Source organism: Melanerpes formicivorus, unplaced genomic scaffold, assembly GCF_026170545.1.
Source record: "Melanerpes formicivorus ecotype bairdi unplaced genomic scaffold, bMelFor1.0.p_v2 SCAF_12, whole genome shotgun sequence".
NCBI classification, from domain to species: Eukaryota; Metazoa; Chordata; class Aves; order Piciformes; family Picidae; genus Melanerpes; species Melanerpes formicivorus.
The window spans coordinates 11198238-11220784 of NW_027142364.1; the positions used below are offsets into that span (position 1 = coordinate 11198238).

The window sequence follows — 22547 nt, forward strand, 5'->3', positions numbered from 1 at the left end:
CAGCATCTTACAAATGCATTGATCTGTACAGATGGAAGAGAAATCTCATCATGAACTGCTCACCCACATCTTTTGGCTTCAGATTTACAGCTGTCACTTCATAGCAAGTCAGCTTCTACATTTCATGAGAAACTTAGTTTATCCCACATTTTTGTAAGTGCACTTACACATATTTCAGTTACCGTATGTATTACCTGCAATAAATGACAGGCACAGAAGGCCAAGTGGAACTGTTCCACTCTCATCAGGGCACTGCACCACCATGACCAGGAAGATGTGGTCACATCACACAAGGAGAGGTCTACAAGCACATGGGGGTAACTAACAAATACCCTGCTGAGTTTCTGGAAGTGTCTTTCGATTTAGCTGTGGGTCTGCAGACAGTGGAGCTATGAGCAGGATGAGCAGCAGTAAAACCTCCAGGCTTTAAACATCTCGTTTGTTCACTGCAGAGACACAGCTAATAAAAATAAACAATACAGCATCTTCTACTCCATGCCAATTAAACCAATGCAAAGATGTGCTACAAGAATAACCTACAACAAACACATTTACCAGTTCGCTCCCCTTCAAGGAACAGCTCTGAACTTCTGATGCAATTCAGGATTAAAGCCACTTTATCACAGCACAGATTTTTATTAGCTGGTTTCCACCACATGGGCACTGCAGCCCTCTCACACAAGGAAATCAGTAACAAGAGAATCTTTACTGGAAGCTCAGAAACATGTTTACTTTATATACAAGAAAAACTTATTTACAACAATCAACAGTAAACTATGTACAAAAAAAAAATAATACAAGAGACATTTCCATGGTAATCACTGTATAAATTAACACAATAAATAGGAGGGAAGTAGGTCCCATTCTTAAGGCACAAAACCTTCTTCCCAAGACTGCACAGGGATTCACTTGCTTCCCTATGCTTTTTACAGGATCACAGGAATGGTGGGGAGACCCCTGAGGAACAACGGTTGGTGGACGATGATGCAGACATGCACTCACTGCTGACAGCTGTGGAATAGAAGTTGTTGGTTTTTTTTTCACCCTTTACTTTTTTTTTTTTTTCTTTTCCTTCTTTTTACAGTACACACATCTTAAGATACAAAATATTTTGTGTAAACAGTCTTTGTTAAAATCACATAGATAGTATGCACATTTTTAAATAATACTAAAACAACGAACAAAGCTTTCCTTACAATTTGGGTGCAGAATATTCCCAGGACTGGCACTGAAGGGCCTTGGCAGAGCTGGAGGCTCTTGGGTGCCTGACAAAGTCAGCACCTCTGGGTACTGAGCAGCACAGCTCCCCTCTGCTGCAGGCAAAGAGCTGTCTTCGGATGCAGTGGGGATGTGTGCTCTCAGCACTGAGACCCCACAAGCCAAGGCAGAAGGACTGCATTAGAGCCGACAGCCTTCTTGGCGATGACCCAGACAGAGCAGGCAACTGCCAACAGCTGCCCTATAGGCCAAACCTCCCTCCAGTCTCCACTGTATGCAATCCCACTGAGCCATAACAGAGAAAGCTATTCCCAAGAAAATGCCATGAGATATCCAAGGCATTGCTGGAACATGAGCGAACACTCACTGAAACCTCCTCCGAGCAGAAGAAACTGTATGGCCAACTCACTGCAGACACTGCCCCAGCATCAATGCCAAGGGTGAGGGATGAAGAACAGAAGGGGCCACACAGCTTTCACATGAGTGGCATTTTCTCAAGAGACTAAACGTGTGATATGTGCAGCTCTAGCTTCTTTCCAAGGTGGTGTTTCACCTGAGACTGCAGGAGAGTCTCTTTTGGGTTTTTTTTGGTAGAAGAAGCAGCAGACTTTTTTACTGTTTGTCTTTCCTGAGTTTCTCTCTCACAAAAACCTACCAGATGCCAGAAGAGGAACTCAGAGTAAGGTAGCTAGAAGTTCAGCCTGGGTCCCTACTTTGCAGATGGCTCTCACAAACTGTCCTCATCTGGTCACGAAATCTCCACAACAGAAATCTGCATGATTCCCAGTGAGACACCTAGAGCTACAACCCTTCTGTTACATACAAACCTTAATACATATTCAAAGGCACTCAGGTTCAATGTGGATGTCATTTTTCAGCTCTTAAAAGAAGGCAGAACTCCTTCTCTGCCTCTGGTAAGCAACAGACAGGAATGTGCTGGCTATGAACCCTTTGACAAAACGGGCATGCAAACAAAAAGGATCTGAGCCCTTCAATATGACAGATCATAAAAGTAAAAGAAATGAGACTGGTCTGTGCAGGCATCATCACTCAGAGCAGATGGCCAGTGGCCATTGGGCCTCTACAGACATGGCACAAATTAAGGCACATGCCTGAATCTATAAATTCTTTGGATTCCTGTTACTTTGAGCAGGAAGAGTAGAGGGGGACTGTTTCTACTGAAGCAAAAATATAATACCTCAGGAATTACACAAGCAAGGCCAGTGCATATTGTCTATGCATCTTAACCATGCGGGTACCTGAAGAAACTTCACAGCAAGAACAGCTTCTTCATCATGTACAGGAACAAACACAGATCTCACCTCTTCTCCAGAGTTACCACCTGCCTTGTGCTCCCTGCTGTGCTCTCCTGGGCAGACACACAAACGTCCTAATCATGCACACTCCTGGGGACAGGCAGTGGGCTGTCACCTTACTGTCAACAGCAAGGATGGCTACATCCTGGAGCTCACTCTTCACTGTCACGCAGATGCTGGCCTGTGCCTCAACAAACAAGTGGGAAAATGCAGTTTGTCTTTAATTCTTACACATCTGACACCTCAGGAATTCCATACAGCGAGGGAGGGCTGTACTGACAAAAGAGGAATATGGCTATGGAGGCAACTGACAATGCATAGACAGGAGAAACAAATTCAGAGAAAAGCTGAACATACTTGCTCAGGCCCCAAAGTATTTACACCAGAAATTTTGCTAGCTGGATCAAGCACGTTAAGTAGTCTTCTGTTCAGCTCTTATGAGCAAACCCTGTTACTTGCTAGCCTGCTGAAATGAATCATGTGGGTAAATGACAACTAGTTTAAAACAGATAGGGAGAATCAGAATAATACTTTCTGAAACCTTAAAGAAGGTAATGGAGTTTGCCCAGCACAAAATCAGCCCATAACCTTTTAGAGCTGGCAAGTTTCTACAGAAAATAACTTGACTGCCTGTTGCCAGACTAGAGAGCTGATGTCAATTCCATAATCTTACAAACAACAAAGAAGAAAGATGTCCTCAGGAAATAATCTTTTAGGCCACTGTGCATGTGGCTATTTTACTGTCTGCAGCCTTAGCCAGACATGTGCCACTCTGTAATAATAATAAAGAAGTCCAAAACATATAAAACCCAACAAAGCTGCTAAAAATTCCTGCTGTTTCTCTGGCTTTACAGCACTCAAGTGTTCCCTCATACCCTTTGCAGTGATAAACACAGCAACATAATTATGCATGCTGGTCTTTGGGCTTTAACAGTCCACTTGACTGGGGTCAGGCAGTACAGTGGAAATTAGAAGGCCATCTAGGAACTCTGATTCAGAGGCACTAAGTTTTCCATGCTCCACTGCTGGTGGTACCAAAGGCAATTTACCAACATACTCCAGTTCTCACTCTGATGCTCATCCACTCAGTAATAATCCTTCTTTTCTCAGTGCTCCTGCAGGAGCCCTGATGTTTGACCACACATGATACCTCTCTCAGGGGTACAACCCGCAAGGACTGAGTGTAAGCTTTTGGTATCCACCTTGGTGTGAAGGAGCAAGGCAGCAAAGAGAGTGAAGCAAGATGGAAAAGCCACAACCAAGACTGGTGAAAAGATGCAACTAGTATGGATAAATTACATCTTTTGTGGCAGAAACAATTTTCTGCACTGCAAGCTGAAGGAGAAAACCAACTCTGCTGTTTTTGACCACAAAGCTGGCACTAAGTGGACAGGAAGCTGCTCCTGGCCATTGCCAGTCATGTTGCTCCCCTCACCAAGCTGGGGGGTAAATTGTTCTATCTCACTCTATTACATTACATTTCTCACATGGTCCCAACAGCTAGTTAGCACTCCTCTCCCTTTCATCTGGTTTTCTGAAGATGACTTCAGAAGAGGGAATGTCAGAGCTGATGTCCTGTAAACTTGCTTTCCAGAATTTTGTCTTTTCTTGCTGCCAGGCATTTCTGAACAATTGTTTGTGATGCCTAAAAACTTAAAGGCTGTACCATTGCTACTGGCTGGAAGAGGAGAGTCAGGCCCAGCAGGCGGCCTCACAACCTGGTGTGAACTGCTGTTTGAACCACATGCATTGTTTGTTGCAAGGCATACATGAGTGAGAATCACTGGGTTTTCATCAGCAAGAGGTCTGTACTGGCTTTGAATATCTGACACAAATTGCATGCAACCACAGGTGTATTAAAAAGGGGTTAGAAAGACACAAGGAAAAGCTTTGTCCCACTTAAATGTTCTAAGATACATGTGTGACACACAGGTGAGCAGGAACATTTTGGGTTAAAAAGACTGTCAGATGCTTCTGAACTTAGACTGGCCAATATATCTTTTGCCCTGAATAATTCTCCTGTGATGAAGTTATCCAGTAAAGGTAGCTGTGTTGCATTTCTCAGGAGTCCTGCACTGGAACCAGAACTTCCCATGTCAGAGGACACGATTCTTCAAACAGCAAGTAAATTCTCCTCTGGGAGGCTCTGCCTGACCACAGATAAGGTGCCTCTTGACTGGATGCAGCAGTACCCCACAGGAAAAAAGGTAGCACCATGCTTGGTTGATATGAGCTCTGAACAGCTACAATTTGGCTGTTCAGTAGAGACAGTTGTGAGCACATCTGCTCTGTGAGGTGACTGCTGTACAGTTAGGGGGAATGGTACACACAGGCAGTGAAAATGGAGGCTAGACCTCGCTGGCAGGAGTATTCCGGCTCAGCTCCTTGATCCCGTGCAGTATCCTCTTCATGTGACCCACTTTGGTCACACCCAGGTCCTGGAGGAAAAGAGAAACCTCTTACCTTATGCAAAAAGCAAGGGGGAAATGCCAAGTGCCAAGGAATGGTTACAAACTGGTCAGCCAGTTACACAAAGAGAAGGAAACCAACCAGAAAGATTATATAAACTTCATGGTTATATATGGAACCTAAACTGTATGTCAGAAAGCTGTCAGAGCATGAGAGAGTAATGAACAGAGAGCAGGAACACAGCAATGCAGAGAAACAGTTGTAAGACTATGAGCCTGAAATGCAGATTGCTTTGACTGTTAAAGGCCAAAGCAAGAGAACAGGAAGAGCACACAGACCTCAATGACCTAAGCTAGTAGCCAAAACATGCAGGAAGAACTAACCAGCCACGGCAAATAGATGCGTGGGCACTTGGGTACCATGCAACAAAACACAGGCTGCAGCTGGATGGCATGCAGAGGAATGCTATGGCCCACAGGAAACCTCAGAATAGGAAGATGGTCAAAATCACAAATGAAGGTCCAAGGGGCATTCAACAAATGCCATGCACTACTTTACAACAAAGTATTTGTCTGCTCTATGCAAGTCACCAGAATGGTAACACAAGCCTCTTGCACCACTACTTTCAATTTTCCTCTGTAGAGAAAGCATCTCCTGGTGAGGAGATGAAAAGCTGTGCAATGTGGCTACTAAAAGCACCACTTCACAAGCCCCTTTTCTCTCCACCTAGAAGCCTCATCAAAGAACAGGAACATTTATGTTTTTTCTTGTAGCAAAGAAGTGTGATGATCTCTTTGTCCAGTCACTACAACATAAGAAGCAAATTTTTCCCAATCACACCATAGTCTGAAAAGAGGGTATGGCAGCTGAGAAGTTGAAAACTTCCATCATTAAAATCAGATGCCATCTGCAATCTATGTGCACTGTATTGCATCTCCAGGAAGCCGTGGCAGAATTGGACAGCTGGTCTTTCAATTAGCTCTTCTACACCCCTGCTGCTAAAAACAGGTGACCCAAAATGGTGGGAAAATAAAAATGAGGCCACAATGAACCTGTCCATCTTGCCAAGGCATATGGAATGAACAGCGGGCAGACCACTTCCAAGCATGTTCAGCACAGAAGGTCATGCAGATGCAGCTGGCTATTTCTCATGAGCTGATCATGAAAGTACCTTGAGGTCCCTCCGTTCGAGGTGCAGGAGCTCAGAGCCCCGGACGTCATGTCGGATGAAGATATCCTTATACTCACAAAGACTGAGATGCTCAAGCCACGCCGCAACCTCCTCCGTTCCCCAGAGATGAACTGTTAGAGATGGAAAAGCAGGAGTGCATTGAGTACCCAGAATCCCAAAGACAGTAAGAGATGAGGACACCACCACCACCACTCAGTGGCAGAGAAGGAGGGCAAGCAGTGCCACAGCCTCAAACCAAGGGGAGGGCAAAGACGGCAGCACAACACAGTCTCAAACAAAGGAGGTAGGGTAATGAAAGGTAGGAGTTGTTCCCTTAAGCAGAGGCTATCTGTGGCAAAGCCAGGAGGAAGTGCGCCTTTGTTTTTGTGGGATTGGATATGTTTGGTAAAGTTTACCTCCATGTTTAAGACGATTAAGTTCTTGTTAATCCCCTGCTTACAAAACAAGAGATTCATAAAATGTATCCTGAAGAATCAAGCACAGATTAGTTTGCTATTGTGTACAAGCACTTGTGCTAAGCAAACAAAATGCAACCTCTGTCCCCCAAGTCTGAGGAAGTGAGGAAGAGTTTAGGCTTCCACCTTGTTGCACAGCCTCTAAATAAGAGAATAATAAAGTCCCCAAGTTTTGGGAGGTAATGAATGAGCACCAGCCAGTCAGACAGGAAGGAAACTGCACCCGCAACTCCATGGCAAAGGATAGGACCCAGAACAGGTAGCACTTCTGAATTTTAGAAGTCTTCAGAAGGAGAGCATAAACCAAAGGTCAACTACCACAATTGGAGAGAAAATGTTCTGAATGGCAACTTATTGATTGTCAGTTTTTATCTAATGACTGCTAGGATTACAGGCCAGGGTGCAGCTGTGGTGATGATGATCCCCAGCCATGAAACTTGATTAAAGCCCGAGGGTGAATCAACGAGAAAAACATGATTACCAGATCACAGAGAATTAGCAGTGAAAAGCCTGGAGTTAGGCGGACTTGAGCCCCCCAGTCACTTTGATACCTAAAATGCCAAAATCCTCAGATTCAATTCACTAAGCACCCCTAAAATATCACTGGAAATGTCTGGACGTAGGCAGGACTTTTCAGAGGGTCCCTCCTGTTTCTGCTCAGGAATATTTGCATGGTACTAGGGGACCATGACTTAGACAGACTGGAGCAATAAGCTTTTTTGCCACAGGAAAATGACAGACTAGACCTGCAAGAACAGGCAGTTGTACATGAAACAGAAGAAAAAGAGAACACGAAATGGAGGGAGGACAGGTAGTGGTGTGACCACACTGATACCACAGAGAGACACAAGGAGTGAGCAGACTTGGTACCCGGCAGTCCCATGCTGCTGTGAGTCTCCTTGTTTTTGTTGTTCTTCTCCTTTTTAAACTTAGTCACCAGCCGGAATTTACCACTGCGGCTGCGTTTGGAGTAATCCAGCATCTGGTTCTGTATGAATGAGAGAAGGGAAAATCAGGCAAATAGTCATAAATTGATTGGAATGTCCCAAGAGTAACAAGTACTGTCAAGCTCAGCTCTACGACCTTGGAAGAGAGGAACAAATTCTAAACTCATTCTGATCAAGACTGGAAAGGAAATAGAGAAAACTGATGCCATTCACACAGGGGACCTTAGCAGGAAAGTATTTCCTTTAGCCCTAGGGAGTCAAGTTTCCTTCTTAATGATTTTTTATCACATCAGTCATATTCTCACAGAAAGTCAAACACTCACAGCCAACCCCTGAAAAAGAGAACAGTTATAGAAGTACAGTGCTGGTCCTCCTCACCTCCTCATCACAGGGCTCCATAAGTTGCCACAGCCAAGGGATGTCTGCCAATTTCCTCAGCTGGAGGTCCATGTCTGCCAGGGCTGCTTGGAGCTGCTCCTTCTGTGGAGGATCTAATTGCTGGATCAGAAACGGAAGCAAAGCAGAGTTGAAAGCCATATGGTGAAACACAGTCAGGCCCTTGACTTGAAATTCCTAGCTAACAAAGCAGCTCCTCCTTTTAAAAGGAAGCGTACACCAGGCACTGGCCAGACATCACCAAGTTAATTATTTTCATCTTTTCTGAGCCTCAAACCCCACACAAGCTAGCTTGAGTGCTCATCACGCACATGTAGGAACATCATAGAATCACAGAATGGTAGAGGTTGCAAAGGACTTCTGGAGAGTATCTAATCTAACTTCCCTAATAGAGCAGGTTCACATAGAGCAGAGTTGCACAACATCAAATCCCAATGGGTTTGGAAAGTCTCCCAAGGAGACTTGAAACCCCTCTGGGCAGCCTGGTCCAGTGTTCTGGCATCCTTGAAGTAAAAAAGTTTCTTCTTAAGTTTAAGTGAAACCTCCTCTGTTCTGGTTTGTACACCATCCCAATTCCTGGATGATGTTTAAACTGACTTGCTACAAAGACAAAGAATAAAAAGACCAGCAAAATGTTGTTTGTGAAGGCAATAGTAGGAGAGGAGAGAAAGTGGGAGGCTGCTTTACTCCTCAGCTTTGGGATTCTTACCAGTGCCATCTTGCCTGCCAGCAGGAGCTCTGTCTCATTATGCAGGGCTTTGACATTATTCACCATCTCCACAACAAGGCTGCAGTTCAGACCCTGCAGGGAGGCAATTCATGCACAAATTAAGCCGGGAAATGCAGAGGTCTGAGAAGTCAGAATGAAGAAGTCTTAGAAAAGCAAGGCCCACTTTTGGTCAATTAGAAAGGAAAATCAAGAGCTAGGGAATAAGGATGAAATGGGGTATGCTAAGTGAGTGAAGTACCTCTGTAGACTTGGATTTAGCATAGACCTTGTCCATAGATTTCGAGCTGGCATTGACAGCATGGGCAAGCTCCTGTTCCATATCCTGATAAGACTGGGCTATTTCCCGAATGCTAAAGAGAAAATCAGAGATTGCATCAGCAAGCGCTCAAAGCAGGAAACCTTTCCTGACTGGGTATCTCCTTTTAAGACCCATCTGAGTGACATTAGCAGGAATCAAGCATGGGAGAGGCACAGCCTCTGGCAAAGCAGGGCAATTCTCCCTACTGCAGTGAACACGCAGAGGCAAAGCAAGGCAGACTTCACACATACAACTCCAAGTACATATCAAATTCTGCACGTGAGTTGGGATCAACCTGAAATACAAGCCATGTATTTCAGTATGGCCATGGTGATATGAAAGGCAGCTGCACATATGGCAAGTGATTCAACACTTTGATGTCTCTCTGGGACTTTTCTCTCAGAGGCCCAGACCAAGGAGCTAAATGACTAATGAGCAGATGGGCATACATTTCAGAAATCTGCTGGGCATCAGAGTTACAAGAAGCCAACCTGCTGCTTGAACTCTTAGAGAGGCCTTTGTTTCATTTCTGATAAAAATCACTGATATTCAAAGATAATGGGTTATTTCAGGATTAAAGAATCCATGGTTGCTCATGGAACTAACATTTTTTTGTCCAAATGACCTAAGAAAGTTCATCCAACTTCAGTCCCTGTGCAGCTGGGATGGTGCGTAACGAATGATGCTACACCCAGTGCCTTGGAGCAGCACTGCAGAAGATAAGAGTGAATAGGAACATCTCCAAGGACAGGGAATATGACAAGAACTTCAGGCACCCAAGGACAGCTCTATTTGCTAAAAGCAAATTGAGTCCCACCTGTGGATCAGAGCACCTGCAGCTTGACCAAACTGATTGATCTGGGTGGATTCTTCTTCAGACATGATCTCAGGATGCAGGGAGAAAGAGGCGGGTCGGGACAACTCACACTTCTGTTTGTCCTCCCAGGACTTTAGGGTGCTCTCAAATGCCTGAAAACATAGCAATCAAACTGTAAGATATCTTGTAAAGCTCCTATAAAAACAAAGGCTGTGCCTATGCCTGTAAAACATGTAAATCTAGTATGGACACTTTTCATTGTAGGAGCCAGTTGTACCGCTGCTTATAACTTTGCTAATCATATGTATGGGAAGAAGTCTTCCATGTCACGTACTTGCCTTGGCTTAAGTTTTGCTTATGCCTAGTTTTAGTCAAAACTGCTAGGTCAATTCTAAGGTCTAGACTAGCAAAATCCACTAATCCCCTACTGCTGGCAGCCTTTTCTTTGAGCAGCTATATCACTTCTATACGTCAGTATTACTGTGACATCTGATCTGGAAATAAACAACATTCAAGGCTCCTCCTTATCTGGAAGTAAACTAGGCTCCTCCAGTAACTGATGGACAAGCAACTGAACTCAGAGCTAGGACCTGTTGTTCCCCTTGCGCCCTTAGCTATACTCTTGTTGGCATCAGCTAGGGTACAGGAAGAAGCAAACCCAATTCAGTGCAGAAGTCAACATGGTACATGGTGAAAATGAAAACTGACACACAAAGCCTCAGGGCAAGGAGAGATGGATCAGTATGTGCAAGAAATGGCAAGAAAAGAGGTTAGACAAGAGGAGGGTCTATGGGAAGAAAAGACCAAAACAGGAAGAATAATTCAAAGATGGGAATACCAAGCAGGGGTGCAAAGCTTCCATGGAAAAAAAGTTAAAAAATCAGCATCTAGGGAGCCAGAAAAGAAATTGACTGTGATGGGTGGATGGGGAAGAAGAACAAAATGGTGTTCATAGACCTTGGACCTGGGCAGTCAAATAAATACAGACTACATAAGGAGCACAGGACTAATCGTAGAGAGAGCAGACAGATGGAGCAGAAAAGCCTCTGTCCACTAAAACACAGTTACTTTTGGGAATGGGTCAAGGTCATGGGGACATGCCATTCTCTTGCCTCTGCAAATACAGGACAAAACCAGGCTGTGTCAGCCCAGTGTAAGCTACTTGCTGATCTTAACCTTGCTGGTGACTCTTCAGTGGTCCAAATGAGGTCACATGAGGAAAATGAAGGGCAGAAGCTCTCTCACTCCAGAAAAGACTGTACACTATTCCAGTCTCCTCCTCTCCACAATATTTGCAGCAAAAGATGACAGGACAAGAGGTACTGGTTTTAATCTAAAAGAGGGTAGAGATTTAGACTAGATACAAGGAAGAAATTTTTTACAGTAAGAGTGGTGAAATACTAGAACAGATCAAGTTGGACATGGTTCTGAGATAGTTAGAGATGTCTCCACTCTCTGTGGAGAAGCAGGCTAGATGAGCTTTAAAAGACCCTTTAAAATCACTCTACAACTCCATTATCAATACCCACAGCTCAAGTGGTCTTGGGTATTGCCCTCTACTGCTGTGACAGGGGCACTCTATGCTCACCTTTGCTTTCTTTTCATGTCATTATAACTTCCTGGCAGGCAAGATGCCTCAGGTCTCTGGCTGGCTGCATTCCCTATTTCCTCTTTGTTCTCTCTTTTCTTGTTACTCAGCAGGCTGAGCCTCTTGCAGAGGACTTCCATTTGCTCTAGAAGCTGGATAAACAGGTGTTGTGCTGCAAAGTGTTAAGAGCTACTCTCAACTGTTTATGGAGGGACACTTCCAGAGTGAGGAGGAACCATAAAGCCTGTTTGTGCCCTAACGAGGCCTTTATCCTTTCCTTTGGCTTACCACCATTCAGTAACACAGTCAAATGGCAAGGACACTTCCTTACGTGCTTGTACTCATCAGGTATGCTTGAAAATGATGAGATGATACAGACACACTGCTGAAGCAGGCATAAGACACTGCTTTACTTGGTTAGTGAGGTACAAGCCACATCTTGAATAATAATGAGAAATTAAAATATGGAACAGCTGAACCCGGACAACCCACAGCACTCAGTGAGGCAAGCGTCCTGCGTGAAAAGCAGCATGCAAGCATGTTAAGAAACGCTGTCACAAGGCAAAATAAGCTTGCAAAAATGACCTTGTTCATGCAATTTCCCAAATGGTGAATGCAAGTCTCACCATATTCTGTGTCAAAAGTTGAACGGTGTGCAGCACAACATGATTCTTACATTCACATTGGTCACTTCCATGCTTTCCAGGACTATGTGACACCAGAACACATGTATACCACCCCGTGTATATCAGGCTGCTCTTACCCTGTCTCGGGTGAGGGTTTGTGCTCTGTTCTTATGAACTATCCAAATGTAACCTGGAGGCTGGATCCAGGCCTCTCCATCCACTTGCACTGGAACTCCCTCTTCGCCAAGGATTGCTATCTTCACTGTCCGACACTGCAAGAAGTGACTGCGTAAGAACAGCTCTACAATGCTGGTTTTACAAAAAGCATGAGACACTCTTTCCAAAGTACTTCAGCAGGTACTGCACTTTGGTGTTACTAGATGAACATGTGCCTGGCAGGCCACATCTCACCCTTATGTGGCAGGGACCATTTGCTGCATCTTTGGACTAATATATATTTGAGTTGCTGGTCTAACTCCTACCAAAATGCACACTAGCTAACAATTCCATGCCCAAATTCCCCCTGAATATTCTGATTTTCAGCCCTGCTGGATGTCCTTCCCGTGGACCAGAGCAAATAGAAAGGATGGCTCTACCATCACAAGCTGGAGATAGGGAAGGCAAGAAGAGCTCACAAAAGCAATTGATACCTGTGCAATCCGGTGATGCTGCAGGTTTATCACCCGTGACACCGCCATCTGCATGCTACCAAACACTGCTACCACCTCCAGAATCTTGTCATCAAAGGAGGGGGCTGTAAATGTCTAGTCAGATACAAGGGAGAGAGAATTCAGCTGACACACAGCTCTGTTACAGAGGTTTCCTTTACATCCTACTAGTGCAGATCTGGGGGTGGCCTTCAATTGTGCTACTTAATCTGTATAAAATTAAGAAGAGAATATGAAGATCTGCAGAGAACTAGGAGGGAAATAAAGGAGCCCAAACATTCCCACTGTGCTTCCAATGGCAGCTACAGTACAATTCAAACACAAACGCTGTAGGCCACAAGGCAGTCATTCCTGCAAGAGTAGGCACTTTTTCATCTCAGGTATGTTTCTGACTGGATCTAACCACTTTGTCTTTAAGTGGCTTTACTCCTCGGAAAGTCTGAGGGGAGAAGATCAATCTAAAGCACTTCCTCGAAGTCCAAATGCTCAAGAGAGCATCTGTATATTTTTGGAATCACTACAGACTGCTTGGGTACAAAGCTGCTGAAGACTGGACTTCAGTATCCCATCCACTTCACAGAGAAAGTACATACAGACAGGCCCCTTGCCCTCTTCTTCCAAGCACTATTCTCTGGGGCTATAGCTTCAAAAGCAACAGCAAGTAAAAAACATTTACGGGATTGCCTCAGAGAATACTCACATCATCTTCCTTTGTTCCCCCCCAAAAGTTGGTGCCTCCTGCATAGCTGGGAATGTTAAGTACAGCTATTCCCTGGAGACTGGGCAAAGGGATTGGCCTCCCATCACACTGCACAGAAAAGATGGCAACATTATACTCAGCATAGAAGTGAGCCCCTTCTGCCCCAGTATGACCTCTAAGAACAGAAAATAGCCTGCATAGCTTACCAATAAATTTATTTAAATTTCTAGTTTCTTATTGACCTAATGGAGTTGAATACATCCATTTGTGATTTATGAACCACTCCTCCTTTGGCAGAGGGTGGTTTTAGAAGGCTTCTGTTGCTTCTTTTCCCAAAGAGGAACAGGAAACACCTGAGAGGCTTGGCAAAGCCTCTTGGTTTATTCCTCCAGAAAGGGACATAAAATTTCTGAAACACCTACACAGTCTGCTCTGATAAAAGTCTCCTCCTGCAAGCTACCTAGCCCATGTGAAAATGTTTCTTTTCCATTTCAATGAACATTATAGCTTAGTTAAATTAAGAGCTTTCCATTGCACCCACAAACTAAAATGATGTGTTGACAAGAGATCCCACATACAGTGTAACAGTGTTATCTATGCTGAATAGAGCTGGGGACAGCTAGTGCTTTCCAGCAGGATGACACTCCCAGAACAAGAGGAGCTACTTTTAGCTAACTCAGGGTGAGATACAGTGTAATTGCTGTTATCAAGCAAGCAAGGGAAAAGCTTTCATGTTACCAAGTGAAATCACTACACCAAAGTTAAAGCATCTGAAGGAAATGTCATTAGGTCTCCCAGTTTCAGGGACAGAAGGGCAGGTGAATTCCTCACCTCCAGCAAGACTTTCTGCTCCAGGTTTTTGTATGTTCTGTGCAGCAGCTCCTTGGTCCCCAATACTCCGTACCACATCATGTTTTTAGTCCGACTTCTAAGGGAGAAAATCAAGAAAGTTAGCATGGGGATTTATCTTTTCACTTAGAAGGAAAAAACCCACACCCCACATTGTAATGGTACCTCCTACATCCTGAAACACAAAGGTGTTTTGCTTCTAAAAGGGCCAAGCAATCAAAAAACTCATTGCTTGTGCTAGGAAACTACTTCCCTTTAAATGAGTAACACACACTGTCAGATTCCCCTGACACAGGACTCATTAATCCCATACACCAGGACATCAACAGTGCTTTGCTGTATTAGCTCAAGTATAGTGAATATACCGGTCCCAAGCTATACAAAGCATCCTGTAGCTGCCTAAGTATTCAAAAGACCAAAACCTGTGGTTTGCACTAAATTAGGATCACGGTCAAAATCAGCCTCTGCAGCATTTAGTGCTGAGCTGAGCTTCTCTCATAGCTAAATAGCAAGCCTAGGAGAACAATCTGTAAATGAGATCGTGAAGTAAATAGAACCAATGCACTAAACCCACACTGATGTAGCTACTCGAAGATCTTCTACCAGCCACAGCAGTATAATGAATCAATAATAAATCAGTAACTTCTCTCCCCATCATGATCTCAAACCTTGAAGGATATTGCAGAAAAGATTCACAATATACCTATGCAGTACACTTGTAAACAATCAGCTTCAAAACTATACAGAAACTTAAAGCAGTTTCAGTCACTTCTGGCAGTATCCAAAGCCAAACCCACCTGCATTTTTCTGGGTGCTCATCACGTTTATTGTTGAAGTCCAAAGAAATTTTTGCATCCAGTCCAATTCCGAAGTAATTATTCATGACACATTTCTCTGTGTAACATTCACTGTCAAACAAAAGAACAGAACTCTCATTTGTAAGACTACATACCACTTGCTACACATCTCACATGCTCCCTCTGGCCACTTCATCGTTCTCTTGCACAAAAAGGTAAAGATAGTGAAGGCTGCATGCCAGTGTGCTCTGGCAAGCACTGCTGGGCACTGCCTAAAGCCCACATGAATACTATGAAGTAGCTACTGATGCATAGAGGTGCCTGAACTGCAGCCTCTATCTGCAAGACTTCATAGCCACAAGATTTGCAGAAGAACTCTCTCCTTGCCACAGAAACAGACTCAAAATCTACACTTCATTTAGAAAGAGGTATGACACTTATCACTGGTGTCATGTGAAAGGTCTCACAAAACACTAGCAATGCTGATTGCTTGTATAGGGTCAGACAAACTGACAAATGAGCTCCACAGTGTCAGCTACTCATCTCAGAGGCAGTCAACTCCATCAAAAAGAAATTAGAAGTCTACCTTTGGGTTTTTAATATTAAACAGCTTAGCAGAAACAGCCTGAGAAAGTCTTCAAGTCAGACTTCTGAATGCCTCCCTGTTGTCATCTGTCTATGACCTTTCTTGCATCTCTATGCTGTAACGGTAGTGATCTCCCCACAGGTCGCTGTCTATTAACTGGAAATTGGAGTCATCCTCAAGTCTGATCTAGATTTCATTCTCACCTAAAATTCTTCTACCATGGAACAGGCGTGTCAACGCAGGTATAAATGCGTAAGATGATCCCCACTGGTACCCAGCATATGAGTTCATTAACATCACTCTGGGCTGCTGCAGTCCATTATTTAGCTCTCCAAAATACTCTACTTCTCTGCTGAGGTCCACTTGGAAATGCCCACTCCCTCCCTTCAACCTTCTGGGCATACTCACAGGTTTTCAGGCTCAGAGTTAAAGGGATCAGCATGGATCAACAATCGGCTGATGACAGAGCTTCCAGGCAAAGAACCAGACATGCCAGCACGGATATCTGTAGGAAGGTTGACCATGGGGAAGAAAGTATGCAATTAACAGTAGCAGAAAACAGGTAACTTCAATCTCAGAACAAGACAAGAGGGCAAAATACATTAACACTTGTCATTCACTATGGAAAGCAAACAGCAATAGCGCTTTCTTCCACTCTAGAAGGCTCAGCTCCCTCAATAAGGAGAAGAGTTTCTAGGGCTGCTCACAGGATTTTTGACAGACAGGGTATCATCTTACACCAGCAGCACAGCTATAGACACCTGGAATTGGGAAGTAAAATTGTCTTCACTGCAGCAGCTTTTTAGTTCCAGGGTGAGGCATGCAACGTTCTTGCCTCAATGAATAGAGACAGAGTAGTGGGAAGCTATTCTCCATGTTACTCAAGAATTACTGACTCCTGCTTCCTAAATTATTAGTTGGTGAGCCACAAACAGTAGCTTTGTCAGAAAGAAGGCAAATTACCTGCTTCCAGAAGAAAGAATGTAAACAAATAATTAGGGAGAAGAGGTGGAAGAACAGCACTATAGTGATAGGGAGAAACTGCTACACAAGATATGTATATTGGAATTCTGCTGGATCTGGGCACCTCCAGTGACTTCAGCCTTCACATGAAGGGATTGCTACTCCCAGTTTATGGCTGCTATTCTTCAGAGACCTTTCTGAGCAGCATCATTATCAGCCTTCTCAAGGTTACTTTGAGCTCAGTATCTCCTTGTAACTGGCATCTAAATGCTGTCACTGCGCAGTGTTAATAAAAATCTATGTCCAGGTCTTGGCTACAAACTGGAAACTATTAGAGCTCCCTCCAAGTCTCCACTCTTCAGCCCTAGTGGAAAGTTATATACAAATGGATTTCTCTCCAAGAAGACCCTTCAGTACAATTTGATGTTTTCATGTGGAGACTGCAGTCTGCCTTGCTGTCACCCATACTCTAGTTGGCTGCCTCAGCAGGAAGTGGTGGGTGTTACACTTACTTGGGTAGAGGATTTTCGTGTTCAGCATTGGCAAGTTGTCTCGGTTTCCTGTCTGGGGAGGAAGAGAAGCAGAGCTGCCCAGTGACAAACTTCCTTTGTTTATTAGCCTTTCACAAGGGGACTTGGAAGCTGTAAAACACAACACAAACGTGGCTACTGACAAACATAATGCTGTGATTCAGATCAGCACATAGAAGCACAGTCCAAACAGTGAGACTGGGTCAGGAATCACTCAACAGCAAAACACTATAGTCACCGTAAGCAGTCACAGAACCAGTCACTAGGTGACAGAGATGTAGCCTATGTGTGGTCAGAAAACCTCAGAGACCAAAATGCTACATGCAAATATTAGAAATGGAGATGAGAAAAAGCTAGTGCCAGCAGCACAAGAATGAGGGGGTTTGGCTTAAAATCAATACTTCAGTAAGTTCCAAATAAATGTGCAGTGATCAGGGATCTCTAACAAATGACTCACATAATATGGTTATTAAACTGGCTTCCACTCCCTGTCATCTGCAAAGCAAGGCAGGGATTTATAAGGAAATGTAATCAAGGAGATGACAAGAAAAAAATCTCAAAATCATCCCTGTCCAAACACTGAAACCAAATAGAACCCAGATTAGAGGCTAATGTGCAAGAACATTTCTGAATACTAAGTGCCAAACGCTAAAATAAAGAACCAGCCACCAGAGATGTAGTAAAAAGCGGTTTGCACAATGCACATGCTAGAGCATATTAAAAAAGGCCTGTCAAGAGCAATCAATCAAAGCAAAAAACAAAACTGGAAGAGTATGTGTTACACCTTCCTCACTTGTTACAACTAGCAGAACTGTGATTCACAGGCAAGATCTGCCTGGTGGCAGCCCTGGGGCAGTACCTTTCCGCTGACTCCTCCCTTTGGACACTCCATAGCTACTGCTATGTGAAGACTGTAGGGAGATTTTATCCTCATTCCTCAGTTCCTTGCCCTCTTCAGAGGCTGAGAGACTAAGGAGGAAGCCCTCTTGCTCCTGGGTTTGGGCATTCTGTTCGTCTACAGCTGTAAGGAGAGAGAAAATGGGTGAGTGCCTCACAGCTGCTCTAGAAAGGAACACCTCCTGCTGATGTAAAAAAACCAGCAAGATGGGAGACTCTAACGACCCTGACTCCTTAAAGGAAAGAGCAAGAATAACAAAAAACTTTCCTGTATCACTTATCTCAACTAAGCTCTGCTCCACAGTTTTTGGAACTGAGTTGGCTTACCTTTCTTTTTCCTTTGCTGAGCTTTTTAGAAGTGAGACTCTAAATAGAAAGTGTCCACCTTTAATGATACAGGTAATCATGCTTCCTGAGATATAAACTGTTCTACAGGTGATGGGCTTCCATTTATTTGCATTTGGATGTTGCCAGAAATGCTAATCAGATGGACAGTAAATGTTGAATTGAATTAATTTTTTTATTTGCTTAATCTGTACTGGAGCAACAGGAGAAGCCACTGAAAAAGACACTCGGACACTTAACACTCAAAAGGAAGAAAACAAGTAGTGTTTCAAACAGGTGGGCTTGGCAGAGATGATATCCCAACTAAATAGCCAGTCTTACTGAACAGATCCTGTAGCTCAGGGAACCTGTTGCTAATAAAGAACCTTGCTTCTTTCTGGATTAAAGGAAAGGTGTGCTTCTCACATGCCTGTAAGAAGTCACAAGCAGGACACCTCCCAAGCTACCTTTTTCTGCGTGCTCTATTATCTGACGGATGGCTTTTTTCAAGCTGTTGGCTCTCAACATGAGCTGTTCTCGGGGACGGAATATCTGGGGCCGTGCAGTACACGATGAGCCAACCGATCGGTCGCTGGAAGAATCACAAGCACTGCCTGACCCATCACCATCTTCTGTTTCTTCTGCAATGGTGGGAGGAGGGTTTGGCAGAGATGAAGATGCTTGAGATTCATCATTCAGTGTCTTCAGCAATGAGTCCAGCTTCTCCTTCAGGACAGAGCACTACAAGGTAAAGAAAGACATCTGAGTAGAACACTAGATTAGACAGCTTTTTCTTTTAGTGCTTGCTGAACTGCTGCTGTCCTAGTTCTCTGAAAACAGAGCAATTTTTCACTTCAGAAGTAGAAACCCAAACATTTTTTCCCAATTTTACCTTCCTGGCCATGACCTCTGATTCCTCTGAGCTTTCTGTTGCCTTCTCATAGGCTTTCCCTACTCGAGCCACGAAATCCTTCACTGTCTCACAAAGCACCCTAGAGAAAGAAGATACAAAGTCATGCAAGGTTTGTCTCAAGATTTTCATACTGCAGCTTTTGCTTACAGTAGTTGTCCTTTAATTACTCACTTGGCAGAGGAGATGACCACTGAGTGTTGGTCAGAAGTCAAAATTTTGGACAAATGAGCAGCCACAGAGTCTTCATAGAAGAGAATCTTCTGCACCTGGTGACAGAAACAAGTCACTGTGGTGCTGCCTCCCAACATTACGGCATATGCTGTGCAATCCCTGTCTCCCTAGAGAGTAGCTCTTATTCTATGAGTTTATTTTGCCCCAGAAAAGTACTGTGGTCCAAGGTTCAGTTACTCACTGAAGACCTGAATCTGATGAATAAACTAATTCTAAACCTAGAAATCAGCAGCAGCACAGTTATTGAAGTCTCTGGTCAATTGTGGATCCAAAACCATTTTTTATGACTGCTATGCAGCCTTTCATAATTTCAACAATTTGATGTTGTGACAGCAAATAAAAGTGTCATTTCCTCTCTGGCCCATTCCAAAGCATCTTCTTATGATGCCTCATCAGGGTTGCTGACTGATAACTGAATATGTCACTGACTTAAAGTCCCTAGATCTTTGTAGCTCCTGCTATACCCAAGTCATAGCTCAGGCCTGCTCCACTTGAGCTAAACTGCTGCCACCTATCTCATCTGTTCTCAAGCTGTTGCTCACAGTCCCTGCCCTCTGCATCTTAAGAAGTACCTCAGAATCTTCACTGAAATCTTCAGTGACTGTGGAAGTGGAAGCTTGACGAGGGAGTTTCGTTTCATACACCATGATGCTCCACCTGTTGAAAAGGAGGTATAACACTTGTCATTACAATGCAGATGATTTCCTCCTTTATCCAGAGGCTGTACAGATTAGAATCTCAAAGCAGAACAAATCGCACATTGGCAGGGGCATGACTTGTGAAAGATAGCCTCAGAACTACAAAAGGGGTGAACTGGGAGAAGAAGAAAGAATGACACTATGAATAAGCATCCTACAGCACAAGGAACTTCCCTGTACTTTATCCCTCTCTCAAGGGCATTATTTGATTCAAGGTAACAGATGCCAAGAGGAAACTCAAAAGATAAGAAACATTTTTAAACGCACAAAGATACATATGTATATCGATACTAAAGATGTGCATCTGCATTCCACCTTCTGTTCAAAGCCAAATTCAAGATAAATTGGTCCAAAGTTATCAAGAAAAGAATTATCTTAAAAAAGAAAAAGTCATGACTGCAAAGATGACAAATTCAACTGACAAGAACTCTGGAACACAAGAGAAGACAGGGAGACAAGGCAATTCCACTCATTACTATTCTTCATACTGTTGCTAAAGGGTGACAGAGGATTATCAAAATCCAGCAGCTGGGCAGAACATAGAACAGAACAGAATAGAACAGAACAGACCAGACTGGAAATGACCTTTGAGATCATGAAGTCCAACCTATCACCCAACACCATCTAATCAACTAAACCATGGCACCAAGTGCCCCATCCAGTCTCTTCCTAAACACCTCCAGTGATGGTGACTCCACCCCCTCCCTGGGCAGCCCATTCCAAGGGCAAATCACTCTTTCAGTGAAAAATTTCTTCCTACCACCAGCCTAAACCTCCCCTGGCACAACTTGAGACTGTGTCCTCTTGTTCAATTGGTGGTTGCTTGGGAGAAAGACCAACCCCCACCTGGCTACAACCTCCCTTCAGGTAGTTGTAGACAGCAATAAGGTCTCCCCTGAGCCTCCCCTTCTCCAGGCTAAGCAATCCCAGCTCCCTCAGTCTCTCCTCACAGGGCTGTGCTCCAAACCCCTCCCCAGCTTTGCTGCCCTTCTCTGGACACGTTTCAGCAACTCAACATCTTTCCTAAACTGAGGAGCCCAGAACTGGACGCAGGACTCAAGGTGTGGCCTAATCAGTGCTGAGTACAGGGGCAGAATGACTTCCCTGCTCCTGCTGGCCTCACTCTTCCTGACACAGGCCAGGATGCCATTGGCCTTCTTGGCCACCTGGGCATACTGCTGGCTCATGTTCAGCTTGCTATAAAACAGTATCCCCAGGTCTGCCCAGTTGTCCTGAAAAGATATTTTCACACAACACTTGAGTATGGGAAGATGTTACTGATAGTTACTCACCTGTCCAGCATCTTTGTACTAGCTCTCTCCAGCTTCTCCAGGATCTGTGGGAGCTGGGTATCATCATCACAAGCAGACCCCCAGCCTAACACACGGGCAAGGTCATTCCCTGTTCCCAAGGGCAGCACTCCCAGCTGGCACTGCATTAGAGAAAAGGAAAACAAAACTGAAATTCAAATAGGAAACCACAAGTCACAAACAGCCACAAGTAACATCACTGATTCCTTACAGAGCCATTAAAAACCAGCTAGTCCTAGGGAGAGAAGAAAGTATTTGGATGGGGAGAACAGACAAAAGTGCATGCGAATAAGGAAAAATCTCTACTTTTAAAGTTGTTAATTGAGCTAATCTGGAGCAGCACCTTACTGCAAGTAACCCCTTCTACAGAGGTATTTATTTAACCATCAGGTGGTGCTATTGCTTTTTCTGTTGAATTAGCATAGGTATCTCCAAGATAAAATGGAAATTGGTTAAGCCCACCATGATACCTCTACTCCAGTGAAGCTTCTGTTGATCCCAAGACTCAGAAACTACACCACGAGAATTAAAAGAAATAGAGGAGTACCATAACCGTTATGGAACTCCCAGTTTTCTCACTGTATTCCTTTCTGACAGTAAGTCTCTGCTGCATTGGAGCAGGAGTAACCCAGACCTTCTCCAAAAGCAAATCCTATCAGAAGAAACTGTGGAGGAGCTCTGGAGACAGGAATGATTAATTAGTCCAGTAATGCTTCTTGTAGAAAAGTACTGCAAGAACACTGATGAGTTGGCTTCAGTTCTGGGGCAAACTACATCTGTATGATCAAAGAAAGTTTTCTTCAATCCATGCTGCTGCCGTTACTGCTTCATCCTTTCACCCAGCCAAGCTCTTTGGACAGGTACCTGCTTGTGAAGATTGAGGCTATCAATTTCAGAGAGAACCCAGCCAACACTTCCGTCCCCACCGCAAACCAAAATCCGGAAAGTGTCAAATTTCTGGAATAAGCGTAAACTGGAGAACAGGGAGAAAAAAGCAAGAGGGAAGAGCAATCAGCTGTTACAGAAAGAAATGATAAACAATTCCAATCTGAGTAATACACATGGCAGATTTGCTTACAGTAGGCTCTG

The 22547-nt window shown here is 44.0% G+C and overlaps 1 protein-coding gene across 7 annotated transcripts in view; it reads right to left on the reverse strand.

Annotated features, from left to right (window-relative positions):
* Nucleotides 1-616: 616 nt before the first annotated feature.
* DGKD (diacylglycerol kinase delta) overlaps nucleotides 617-22547 on the reverse strand; it is a 58109-nt gene continuing 36178 nt past the window's right edge. For 6 of the 7 annotated variants that reach the window (XM_068145306.1, XM_068145310.1, XM_068145309.1 and 3 more), the window contains 21 exons: nucleotides 22323-22431; nucleotides 21441-21580; nucleotides 20023-20107; nucleotides 19391-19485; nucleotides 19199-19298; nucleotides 18774-19047; nucleotides 17945-18106; nucleotides 17068-17196; nucleotides 16001-16097; nucleotides 15007-15117; nucleotides 14192-14288; nucleotides 13361-13468; nucleotides 12643-12756; nucleotides 12130-12264; nucleotides 9779-9930; nucleotides 8902-9013; nucleotides 8643-8735; nucleotides 7916-8035; nucleotides 7461-7578; nucleotides 6115-6245; nucleotides 617-4972 (listed from right to left, as the gene is read on the reverse strand). In XM_068145306.1, coding sequence (XP_068001407.1) covers nucleotides 4883-4972; nucleotides 6115-6245; nucleotides 7461-7578; nucleotides 7916-8035; nucleotides 8643-8735; nucleotides 8902-9013; nucleotides 9779-9930; nucleotides 12130-12264; nucleotides 12643-12756; nucleotides 13361-13468; nucleotides 14192-14288; nucleotides 15007-15117; nucleotides 16001-16097; nucleotides 17068-17196; nucleotides 17945-18106; nucleotides 18774-19047; nucleotides 19199-19298; nucleotides 19391-19485; nucleotides 20023-20107; nucleotides 21441-21580; nucleotides 22323-22431 — 2572 coding nt within the window. In that variant the 3' untranslated portion in view covers nucleotides 617-4882. The remainder of the gene's footprint in view (nucleotides 4973-6114; nucleotides 6246-7460; nucleotides 7579-7915; nucleotides 8036-8642; nucleotides 8736-8901; nucleotides 9014-9778; nucleotides 9931-12129; nucleotides 12265-12642; nucleotides 12757-13360; nucleotides 13469-14191; nucleotides 14289-15006; nucleotides 15118-16000; nucleotides 16098-17067; nucleotides 17197-17944; nucleotides 18107-18773; nucleotides 19048-19198; nucleotides 19299-19390; nucleotides 19486-20022; nucleotides 20108-21440; nucleotides 21581-22322; nucleotides 22432-22547) is intronic. The other variant, XM_068145307.1, reaches the window with a different exon arrangement.